At 33.3% G+C, this 13,415-nt stretch overlaps 1 protein-coding gene across 1 annotated transcript; it reads right to left on the bottom strand.

Annotated features, from left to right (window-relative positions):
- Positions 1-2,811: 2,811 nt before the first annotated feature.
- Positions 2,812-6,938, bottom strand: LOC108980118 (subtilisin-like protease SBT1.7). The gene has a single exon (XM_018950948.2). The coding sequence runs from the start codon at positions 6,750-6,752 to the stop codon at positions 4,455-4,457; it is 2,298 nt and encodes a 765-aa protein (XP_018806493.1). The 5' UTR covers positions 6,753-6,938; the 3' UTR covers positions 2,812-4,454.
- Positions 6,939-13,415: the final 6,477 nt, after the last annotated feature.

The raw sequence follows: 13,415 nt of genomic DNA, 5'->3' as shown, positions 1-13,415 counted from the left end.
TTCTATCTATCAATTATTAGAAGTTGACTTAAGTGGTAAATATCTTATTATTGGTAGCATACTCTCTCTAAGTTAAAGGTTCTAATATTATTAAATGTAAAAAATTTTTATAGGCCATCGAATTAAGGTTATATTTAGATGTTGAATTGAACTCAGTTATTTATGAATAGTAATGAGTTGAATAGTAAATAGAATTATGTATGACTTATCTAAACTGAGTTTAAAGTATATTTAAATATTAAGATGAGTTATGTGATGCTCTCAATCCCAAGAAAATTCATTAAAAAAAAAAAAAGAATAGATTCAACACCCCATAATGATAACTCCAGTCTTTATCTCATTGCCTTTCATAAACTCGGATTTGGGTATAGTTTCTGAGAGGCGGAAAATGCAACGAACAATAGGAGAAAAAACGTACTAAATCTAAAATTGGTAGCAGAATGCCAGAATGGCTAGACCATAGCCACAATTTAAGATGTGATCTATAATAGCTAGTGATTAATCGGAATTATTTATACTCGGAGGCTAGCTAAGCTAATTTAAGAAACCTCGGGGGGTGCGCAAACAAGGGTTTCATATTCATCCTTTCATTCTCTCTCTCTAGCACAGCGCGGACATGGACGACGAAGACGAGCTACTATGATAGATTCCGGAGTGGACTTGTCCTATTTCGACGGGCAAGGCCTCACTCCGCTCATGCACGCGGCCAAGCACGGCCATGCCCTTGTGGACAAGATCCTTGTCGCATCTGGCGTGCCCTGGGAACACCCTCTTCGGTGATCTCGCTGTGGAAGCTGGCTACCTGGGCGCTTCTGATATCCTCCTCAACACCGGTAACGCGCTTTTCTTGCTTTGTATTTTGCTTCACTGGAAACTGCCCCTCCCTCTCCGTTCCTCTCTCTTCTGCACTAATCGACTTCAATTAACCAAACGACGTGTGATATACAAACAAAATACATATGCCATAGATGGATACATGTATCCCAGTACCAATTTCTGTTCTCAAAGGAGTCGATAAATGATGCATTATAATTTTTTGGGACTGAGATCCTCAGCCTAGTATGTTTTCACAATGACATGAAGAGAGATAAAATCTAAAGTTAAATAAAATATTATTAGAATATATATTTTTAATATTATTTTTATTTTAAAATTTAAAAAAATTTAAATTATTTATTTTATATTACGTAGAAATTTAGAAAAGTTATAATTACTACGTAAGATAGAAGATGAGATGAAAAGTTTTATTAAAGTGAACGACGTAGTCAACCACTGCCAACCAATGATCATGAACATTTTTATGAAATAAATGCACTTTATAAGATGTATTATTTATTTTTATTATACAAGCCTGGATTACGACATTATTCAAATACATTTGATTTGGTTGATAATAACTCGTCATGGAGTTAATATTCTTACTTCTTTGGAAAATGGATATCCTATGTTTAGCTTAAAATGGGTTCAGTCTCTTTAATTGGATTTGTTTATGGAGCTAATGAGCTCTTGCATTTATTGGAAATCTCGATGGAGATTACTTGGAATACAGGGTTACTTTTTTATGCAAATCCAAATTGATATGGGATATCTAGGTTTTGATTTAATATTTGATTACATTAAAGTACTATCTTAAAAAAAAGAATCTGTACAAATATGGAGGGAAAATCGTAATATCTTCATTTGACTAAGGGCAATATTAATTATTTTCTCTCAAATCATATATTTATGGTCATTCTTGTCTTGTTAGTAAATATTTGATTTCAAGTTTGAAAGTGATTCTGATTTTGACCAAATTTTTTGATAGGATTCTTGTTTATTTATGTATTAACTTCTCATACAATAATTTAGATTTTTTCATTTTTGGAAAAATCCTCATAATTTCGAATTTTTCAGTTATGTAAGTCCAGCTTGTGGGCTTCATAAAATAATTTCGAATTTTACTATTAATCAATAATTTTTAGAGTTGTTTTCTCTGTGTTTTGGGTGAATCTCATGTCTTCTCTGTTTTGATTATCTGTTGAAACTATCCGTCAGAATTAATCTAAATTCTGTCCAGCCTCATTTTTAGTGAGACTAAGCTGATAGACGCTGACAAGAAGGCTGTCATGATGGATTGGGAGAAACCTTTGGTGGAGGCTCATGCCAAAGCTGTTTTTTGCTCAGGCGGTGGTCACATTCTGATCATTGGATTTGGAATGGGTCTTGTGGATACTGCCATTCAGAATTGTGTACCTGTCACACACACTATTGTTGAAGCCCACCTGGAAAGTTCATGCATGAATGCTCCGCACTGGTTGGAGTGACCGGGATAATGTGGAGATAATATGTGGCCGTTGGCAAGATCATGTTCTTTATCAACTTGAATCTTATGATGGTAACTCCTGAATCTCAGTTGCACTTTTGCCTACGAACAAATAATCATATTTATGTTTTATGCAACTAGTGTACACCCATGTTCATTTAAACACAGTTATGTGTTTTCATATCTATGTCTACTTAGTTTGTGTTTTAATAGTACCTATGATTGCATCATATGAGTGATGACCAGAATGTATACTTTAGGCTCCTACAAGTGAAATCGACATGAAAGATTGGGATGGTAGTATTGCTTATAGCCTGACAGCCAGTTTAAAAGTATATCTCTAGCTTCCAGTTTTCTTTCCCGACCAACTCAGTGGTCCTCAGAAAATCAGCTAAATTGTTTAATTTTTCACTATCCATATTACTAAGTTTTGATTGTTTTTCTGTATCAGTTGGCATTTGTTTGATCTTATGCCCAAATCCATGTTTTGAGAGAGAGAGAGAGAGTCTACTCATATTCTTCAATGACCTTTGCGGAGGTAATGCATTATTACATGTTGTCTACTGTATTTAGTTTCTCTGGAACTTAAGAATTTGAACCATTCCACCCAGTTAATACCATTGCCTGTTAAAGGTTGCTTAGGAGAAGAAGTTTGGGAAGGTGTGAAACATAAAATTGGCAGCTTGATACCTATTACCTTCCTATTTTTCAGTCAATAGGGAATTCTGAATGATGATTGATGTTTTTTTTAAAGATATTTTGGGAAGTGCTTCTAACATGTCAAAAGTCAGTATAGTCTAATTCTTGCATTATCCAATGGTTTATGAGCTTTTAGAGTTAGGATGCATAATTGTTAAAACTCATTATAAAATGTTCTTCATTTTGGATTATATGTTGCATCATATTTTCACTTCATTAAGCCTATCGTAGCAATGAAACTTGAAACCATGGGTTCAAGAATGTATTAGGGACGTGCAAGTGTAGTGGAAATGTGATCAGTACATTCATTTGGATTTGTTTTTGTGACCATGCAATTGCTAAAAGTTGTACAGAAACAGGAGACTAGTTCCAAATTTCGTGTGAAATTTAATTGGATGGATGGTCATCTTTGCATATCAATCAGCTTTATGGGGCAATTTACCTTTAGGAGAAATTCTTGATAGTAATTAATGCCGATGATTTGCTTAGATAACTGCAAGTTTCTTCCGAAGTTCCTTTTTATCTAAACGTATGAATTGAGAGGATGATTTTAATTCCAAAAAAAGAAAAGGAAAGGAAAGGAAAGTCCATATAATTCCTTGGTTTCTTTAAAGGGCATAAAATAGACAACTGCAATTAGCAGGAGCAAGTGGCCCCCCCTACTCTTGAATATGTTTTGTCATTAACTGTTGAATTCCATCATAATAAAAGACCAGGAATGATATAAGATCTTCTTTCATTCAGTTGTGCTCACGGAAAAAACTGTATAGGCATTGGTTTTCTGCTCGAATTTGAGAATGAGACTACTACAAAATTGCAATATAAAGTTATATAGCATATGAAATTATATTACAAGTTTGCTGAAATTTGCTCATATTTAATTTACAATACTTGAGAGTTGTAGTCACAGAATGGAAGGGTCCATGATTTCCATTGTGGGGGAACGAAGCATGCAATCAGTTTGTTGCTATACAGTTAGAGAGCACAAGTATTACAAATAGCAAGCCACCACCAATCTAGAACTTCTTTAGCCTCGAAAACCAGACGAAAAAATTTCAGTTGGGTTTCCCCTATTTAATTCCTAAGGACTCTATGCAATTGCACCCTACTGCCAGTATTGGTTTTGTTGCGACTCAGAAATAATTGACTTTGAGCGAAATAGCAGCTCCCGCTTCCCTGTTCAAACTTTGTACTATAAAAATCGAAGAAAAGCTGCGAAACCAATCCCTTTTTTATTTTCTTTAATTATGGAGCCATTACAGACAACATGAGAGATTATATGGAATTCAATTTTACATGATTTGCTTTGCAATTATTTTCCTTGGATTTGACCCGCAACCGGCCCCCATTGCTCGGTTGCTGGAATATGTACGAGACAAATAAATTCATTATAAAAACATAAAGGGAGCAGCTAGACCTTGGTGGCACTTCAGAGTTCGGAGCCTGTTATTATTTATGTCCAGATGAACGCGACCGGGCTGCGAACGAAATGAGTCCCATCCGACCATTCCAAACGAGCGAAGCTGGTTGAGCCAGAAGGCATGGAAGTGGCAATGAATGTCACTGTATAACTCTTCTTCTCATAGTGTTTGTCGAAAACCAGCGATTCAGGCTCCACCACGATCTTCGCAGAGGGATCTTGTGAAGACACGATGACCTTATATGTCGCTGGTGCGCCCACATTAGTCAGAGATCTGGTGTATTTAATGGTGGTTGACACCCCAATGCCGCCCCCTTTGCCTGAAGCTGTCTCCAGTGGAACAACAAAAGATGGGTAATTCAAGTCATTTTTGCTGTATTGCTTGCTGGAATCACAGGTGAAGTCTCTGTTTGTGGCTTGCTTGATCTTACTTGAGCTATAGTTCAAGGCGCACAAGAAGTCCAGGTAGTCGGCTACCATGACGTCATATACAAGGCCGGGATCAAGAGCAGCCACTGGATTCACATGTCCAGCACCGTAATCAAAAGGTGTTGATGCTTTTCCAGAAGAAACATCCAGTATGGTTTCCTCATTTTTGTATGCAGTGTAAGCCGTGGTCATGAGGGCGGACTTTATAGCTGCAGGGCTCCATTCCGGGTGAGCAGCCTTGAGGAGTGCGGCTAAGCCGCTGACATGGGGGCAGGACATGGATGTACCAGAAATGACGTTGAAGCTTACACGCCTGGCATCATCGTCTAACCCTGTTGGTCCATTCGCACCTGTCCACCCAGCTAGGATATTGACTCCTGGTGCTATAACATCCGGCTTGAGTATTTCTGGAGTTAGCGGATTTGGACCTCTAGAACTGAATGCTGCAATCACCGGTGATGGTTGAACTCCTAGTTTTGTCACTGCGTTTCCAACTATAGCCGTGGGATTGGGAGCTGAGAGAATATAGTTCTTTATGGCATCGCCTGTTTTCTGCCCAACAGCTGCTGTAGGCAAAATATGTGCATCGGCTACTAGCTCCTCCCCATAAGAACCTGTGTTAGCTAATATCATCCCTACGCCGCCAGCTTTTTTAACCACCTCACCCTTTTCGACCCGGGCACTCGATCCTCTATCACATACCACAATCTTCCCAGCAACTTTTGCAGGATTCAGAGTGCCAATCAAGCACATACGACCATACGACTCGTTACTTACACTTCGAGCGTAAACAAGCGGTACTTGAGAATCAGGCAACGGTTTCCCGGCATAGAGTGATGTACCGGTGTAACTCTTTCCGTTTCCAAGGCTAACATCGGTGGGAAAATCACGGTCCAAGGTTCCAGCACCCACGGTGATTAGCCAAGGCGCTACGTTAGTTAAAGTTCCCGGACTGGGTCCACTATTCCCTGCCGAGCACGATACAAGGATACCCTGGGCTACTGCATTGAAAGTTGCTGTAGCAATAACGTCTTTGGAGTAATCGGATATTCCTCCCCCAATAGACATGGAGATAACATGGACCCCATCTTCAGTGGCCTTCTCCATTGCAGCCAAAATATCTGAGCTGAAACATCCACCAAACCAGCAAACCTTGTACATGGCGATTCGGGCATGTGTGGCCATACCACGAGCGGTCCCAGAAGCATAGCCAAAGAGGTCAGCTCCTGCAACGGGTGATCCGGCCGCTGTTGTTGAGGTGTGAGTTCCATGGCCATCATCGTCCCTAGGTGATTTTGATTCCGTCCTTGTGTCAATCTTTCCGTTCGCTTGTTCATATCCATTAGAGAAAAACCTTGCGCCAATAAGTTTGTTGTTACAGTTTGATAAATTAAAGTTCGTACCCACTTGACATTCACCTTTCCAGCCACTCGGTGCAGGCCCAAGCCCCGTGTCGTCAAAGCTCTCTATCTCGGGCCATACACCCGTGTCGAATACTCCGACAATCACGTCGCTCACTTGGTTGGGTGTGGGGAGGACAGCCTCGTTTTTATCTAATCCAAGGAACGCTGGCGTCCGAGTTGTGTGAAGCTCATATCTCACTTCAGGCAGGAGAGAGATGATTCCTGGTTGCTTTCCGAGTGACTCAGCTTCCTTGGCGGTAAGTCTTGTGGAGAAGCCATGGATTAAATTGTTGTAAGTGTAAAGCATACCCGCCGCGTCCGATACTGATTTCAAAGATGCGGAATACCACTCAGAGTGCTCATTGAAATTTGACGGCATGCTGGTCTTGTCCATGCGAACTATGAAAGTCTGTTTTGCTTTCTGGTTTTGGTCTTCTGCTACAGCGTATGAGCGTAAGAACATTACGAGTAGAACCATCTGTAGAAGCTTGAAATCCATAATCTTGTGAGACAAAGGGGTTTCAGGCAATTTTGGAGGTCAAGTGTTTGGCTATTTCTGTTTCTGAAATGCAATATGGAAGTGAATATGACATGGGCATTAGACGAGGTGTTTTGTAACTTTGTTCAATCTTCATTTTTACTTGCTACTTAATATAGTTTCAATTGAGTGCTGAATCGGTATTCTAGGTCATGTGTAAAATCCCACTCCCGCAAAGTTTGGATACAGATTTTGGAAGCCAAATAATTGGTGTTATTAAGCAAAAAAAAATACTTTAGACATAAATGGATTACACAAAACCGACCTCACAAACTGACATGTCTTCGTGCAGTTCATAAGATTGTAAAGTTATTTTTATTATAATATAAATCTAACTAATTACATAAATCAATGTCAATTTGTGAAATTTATGAGAATGATTTTGTGTAATCTCTTTCTGGAATTAAATGCCTAACGATTTCCCTTTGTTTTAGTGTGGCGTCTTGTTCTAACTTCTAACTAGTAATTAGTAAAGCTAGGTATCTCAAAGCAGTGAATTGAAACAAGGATGGACTAATAATAGAAAGGACTTGGTTGGGAAGGCTCGGACAAAAATCTTCAATCTAGTAATTGGTTGCCTGTTACTTTCAATTCGAATGCCATAAAATGTGCAATCGAAAATTTCAATCACTTCTTATTTAGCTTGGTAAATCGATTTAGCTTTTGGGTTATCCATCCTGAGGCTTTGGAATTTAGTGTTCATTGATACTTCAAATCATCCACATGGTGCTGCCAAAAGTTACTCTGTAACGAAAACAATCTGAGCTAACCACGTTATTCAGCGCAGTACAGTAGTACTTTGTCAATTAATGTCCAAAGACATTACCCTTTTTCAAAGGAAAATAAACAGTGTTTTAAGTAATCTTTTGATTTTTATTATATACAAACTAATTTTATATATCTTGCGGCCTCCTTCTACATAAATCATGGCTTCTTCCCTGCAAACTAGGGTGTAAAGTTGGGAGGGAGGGTGTCTTCCTTTACTTTAAGGCAATCTTTCCTTTCTTGCCATCATCACGTTTCACAAGGAGGAAAGAACGGAATTTTGAAGAGGAAAGAAAGTCACGACTGACTCAATTGGAACCACAAGCTTGAAGTAATATACAACAACTTCAGTCTTCAGTAATTAATGGAAGGTGTTGCGTTTTCTTCGTGGGTAAGTGATTTCCTCTTTTACTTTTCGCCAACAAACCCACTTACGCATGCCATATAGTCTAAAAGTTTAGTGGGATGGCCACTTATTTTTCATAGGAATTCTGGGAACCTTTTTGCTCCTTCCAGAGTAAGCAAGTACTGCACTTTTCCTCTTTGAAACAATTACCTTCTACCCAATGAACCACGATCCCATTACTATATAAATAATCTGTAGATATATATATATATATATATATATGTATATTTTAATGATAAAATAACATCGAAACCAACTGGGCATCCTATTAACAACAAACAAATTAAAATATAATCATCATATGAGATGAGAAATATTAGTCTTACTTAATTTATAAATTGAAGTAATTTGATATGATATATCAAATATATTTTTATAGACAGACATCAACAAATTAGTGCAACACTCTTATATACCCTGTTAGTGTTGGTTAGCATATATTACAAAAGATAAATGATATTTATAGTCGTAGTAAAGTGCGTAAGTGCTGTACAATCGTTTTGAAAAAATTAAGTAAATACGAGACACACATAAAAAGAAAAAATTAATTTTTTAATAGTGGATTCTACTTTTTTTCAAAACGATTCTGTAACATTTACGTACTCTACGATTGTATATAACATTACTCAGATCCACCACTAGTAATCGGTGATGAGGAAATGACTATGAGATAGTGCTTTCTCTGATAGCTGATGCTTTGCTAGCGTACTAATGTATTGAAGATTGATCAGATACTTTGTTAGTTAAGTATTATCTACATCGGATCTCTTTAGGCCCTAATTTTTCATGCAAAATCTACAATCTCGTTTCAATGCACTTGCATTTTTCAACTAAATAAAATTTATATTTTGTAATCCTAATTATTTATTTAGAAACAATAACTTAGATTTTGTGCAGGTGCCCAATAATATAAGCGTGTATCATGGAATCTGTACTTGATACGTATCTGGTCCTCGGCCTTTAATAATAGCATGTTTGTTTTCTGGTTGTCAGTTGTCACAATTGACCACTTGTCAAGTTTGTGTTTGGATATTGAATTGAGATAAAATAAAAGTTAAAAATTAAATAAAATATTATTATAATATTATTATCATTTTAAAATTTGAAAAAGTTAAATTGTTTATTATATTTTGTGTTAAAATTTAAAAAAATTATAATGATTAGATAAAATAAATGAGTTGAGATGAATTTGAGATCCAAACTAACATAGCCTTTGGTGAATTTCATTTTAAATGATCCTCAAATAGGCTTGTTTCCCCATGTCTCCGTCGCGCAACCATGCTTTTTACAGTTACACATGTCATACCAGTAGTTTCGTCTAATTGAGATCTTCCAGAACTGGGCCATCCCATCTCCATCCCTGCCATACGCCATCACATGAGTGCAGGAATGCAGATGATCAACAAATCAATCCACCCGATGCCAGATTTTTTATTATGTTATTGCTTTCTTTAAATTGTAATCTCGAAGAAGGGGTTGCGGATCTCTCCAAAAATCATTTCAAAACAACAAGCAATAGTGCATCCGCCACTCTCACTGCTTTCAACGGAGGTTCCAGCAATGGTTCCATTATCCGCAATTTTTTGCGAACAGTTGTTCCATATTTTAAGACGGCGTCCTCTTTGTAAGACATGGATGAAGACTAAGAAATTGGTCACAAAAACCTACATTTTTTTTCTTTTTTATCCATCACTTTGTACTGTCATTATTGTTCTGGGGTGTTTGTTGGGGAACCCCACCCCCATCCTCTTATATCATCTTCTTTAATGAAATATACTCACTTGCTTAGAAAAAAAAATAATAAGGAAGAACATATTTAGTAATGCTATATATAGAGTGTGCAAATTCTGTATACTCTCTTTAAAATAAAGTAGGTTCATCATTATAAAAAAAAAAAAAAAAAATTATTTGAGTCTCAAATTTATCTATTTTTTTTAAAAGAGTGAACGAGATTTATACACTTTAAAATTACAAATATTATTTCTCTATTTTGTAAGTTTCAGATCATAGTTAAAACATTTATGACAAAAATTTGCAGGACAATTTATATTTAGGATGTGTTTGAATGTTGAACTGAGTTGAATTGAGATGATAAAATATTGTTAGAATATTATTATTTATTATTATTATTTTAGGATTAGAAAAAGTTAAATTGTTTATTATATTTTATGTTGAGATTTAAAAAAATTATAATGATAAATTGAGATGAATTGAATATCCAAACGAAGCTTAATAACGCCCAAGAAAACGAGAAGTCGTGAACTTCATGATCCCATTATATGTTACTCTCAAAATGTTAAGGTTTCGTTTGGACACTTAAAATATATCATAATTTTGTAAATAGCAATAAAATAGTTTGAATTATGATATTTTATTATATTTTGAAAAAGAAAGATAAAAAGTTGAATAAAAATATTATAAAGTTAAAAAGTTATTCAAATATAATTTTTGTTTTAAAATTTGTAAAACTTATATTGATTTTTGTGTTTTGTTTTAAATTTTTTTTAAAATTATACTGAATTTTGATGTTTAGATAATGATTAGGTAATGATTAAATAAAAAAATTTGAATATTTGATTTAAAAGTATTTTACGTTTTTGTTTTCGTAATGTTTGTAACTAAAATTATAAAATTTTTGAAGAACTTTAAAAACTCTACCGGTTCGGGTACAAACGTGCCTGAAATTGCAAAGGTATGTGCCAGGAGAAATGTTTTAGGTCTCAAATAATTTTCTTTTACTTAATAATTAAATGAGTATTTTTTAATAATATTATATATTTTTTTAAAATATTTATAATAATTAAAAAAATATTATAAAATTTTTTAAAATATTTATAATAATTAAAAAAATAATAATAAAATATACCATTCCAGATATTTTTTCAGACCACTTTCTCGATGCTGTAGCAAGAAGATTCATGTGCCATTTAGCCTCGTTTGTTTTGAAAAAATATCTCATCTCATCTCATCTAATCATTACAACTTTTCCAACTTCTAATATAAAATAAAATAAAAAATTCAACTTTTTCAAATCTCAAAATAAAAATAATATTAAAAAATATAATCTAACAATATTTTATTCAATTTTTTAACTTTAATCTCATCTCATCTCAACTCATCTCCGAAAACAAACGAGATTAGTAACCCATTTGACTTTTGGACACTGCTAGTCGATTTACCGTAGGTGTATCGTTAGTGTTATTATTATTTTTTTTTAATATTTTATCTTTTGAATTTTTTTAAATATATATAAAGTTATTAATAATTATTTTCTTTGTATTAAATAAAATATAAAAACAGGGAGAAAACCATAAAAAGTCAGCATTTTCCTTTAGACTTTTTAAGATGGTAACAAATCACTTTTCGTATCCGACAAAACTGAATGGAATTATTGGGAGTTGCTGATATGTCCTTTTCCCGTTCCTATTATTTGAAAAAAAAAATATTATATAAGTGAAATATATAAATATCGTATAATTATTTTAAAAAAAAATAAAATTTATTATTAAAAAATTAATTTTTTTTATGTGAATCTTATATTTATTCAATTTTTTTAAAATAAATACACAATACTTATATATTTATGATTATAAATATCATTTTCCAAAAAAAATAAAAAATATCGTTCGTCGGCCTGAAGATGATCGCAAATAATTTCATCTGAGTCGACTCTTGTCTTATTGCCCAACTGAATCTTGTGAATGCTTAATGCTTTACAGTCCGACCGACGGGAACTTGCAACAACCAATAGGCATAAGTTTTCCTTTGCCTCAATTATTGAAGCACTTTGGAGTTGGATCCTGATTATAACAGCGAAAGGCCGACAGGCAGCGGTATTCGCACTAATTTATCTTCTGAAATATTTTAATTATAAAAAGATGATGTAAAAATAAATTTATAAAATAACGTATTTTAATGTGATACGTTAAATTAAAAAATTATTTTTATTATAAAATAGATTTAACAGATTATATTAAATCACATCACTTTAAAATTTAGTTTTATATAATTATGTCTCTAAAATAAAGTTTGAATGATGAGATGAGATGAGATAAGTTTATTTTAGATAGGGGTGTAACCGGTCCGGTCCGGTCTGGTTTTAGATAAAATTTAAGACCGAATCGGTATGTACCGGTTTTGTATTTTTCAAAACCGATTACGCACCGGTTACCCTCCTAAACCGATACTTCTGGTTTTACCGGTTTCCGATCCGATCCGGTTTTCCTGTTTTTTTTAAATGTAAATTTCATAATTTGTCATTAAAAATTTGTTTATAAAAAAAAAAATTTTGATTTAAAAAAAAAACTGTTTTATACTTTTATTAATATATTAGACTATATAATAGTATTAATATTAGACTATTGGTATATTTATAAGTTATATATTAGTATTAGTTATAAACTTTTAGTGATTTAGTAATAACATTTTATGTAATAATTTATAAATTATAATAAGAAATTATTTCATATATGAATATATATGTTATATATAAAATTTCACATAAAAATTTATAATTATACATTATATATAAAACTTATATATATATTAATATTTAATATATAAAATTTATTTTGTATAAAATTTATATATAAAAATATTATTTTGTATAAAATTTATATATAAAAATATTATTTTTTATTTTTTTTAATCAACCGGTCCGGTCTAAAAAATTCCGGAACTGGATTGGAACTGGCCGGTTTTTACATTTTAAAAACCGGTTCCAGACAAGACCGGTTTAAAATTGGTAAAATTTTATTTTAAAATTTTAAAAAATTAAATTATTTATTATATTTTATATAAAAATTTTAAAAAATTATAATAATAAGATAAGATAAAATAAAATAAAATAAATTAGAGTGATTCATGAATCAAACCGGACTAACACTTCTCTACATCTGTATTGGGATATGGTTCGTCACTGTCAAATCGCCAATATTTATAATAGGAGTAACGATACATCTACAACATATTTTATAATATATTGTACAATAATGTATTAAATGAGAAATATTATTGTAAAATCATCTTATTTTTATAAGATAATTTTATAATAATATCTCTTATTTAACACATTATTATATAATGTGTTGTAAAATGTGTTCTAGGTAAACCATTTTCCTTATAATAGATATGGAATAAAACGTGGGCAACTAATTTACAATTTATTGCTATTAAATGCCACGCATTTTGTTGGCCAGGTCAACATAAGGTAGTCCCATCAGTTGGCTGGAACAATTTCGTTTTATTTTTTATAATTGTACCATAGATTTTTAAAAAAATTAAAATATATATATTTTTTAAAACAATTGGTGGTAATTCACACCAATGGGTAAAGGATCTCAAGTGTCCTATCACAAGTAGTAGTGTAGTACTGTGTACATTTGTATCTCTCTTTCAAAGAACATGTGCATTAGAGCATTAATATTGAATTTATTAAAATTAGTTTTAAAATT

The sequence above is a fragment of the Juglans regia genome, chromosome 11 (genome assembly GCF_001411555.2).
Source record: "Juglans regia cultivar Chandler chromosome 11, Walnut 2.0, whole genome shotgun sequence".
In the NCBI taxonomy this organism is placed as follows: domain Eukaryota; kingdom Viridiplantae; phylum Streptophyta; class Magnoliopsida; order Fagales; family Juglandaceae; genus Juglans; species Juglans regia.
Note: the sequence above shows the minus strand (reverse complement) of the source record. Positions and strands in the feature narration are given on the sequence as shown.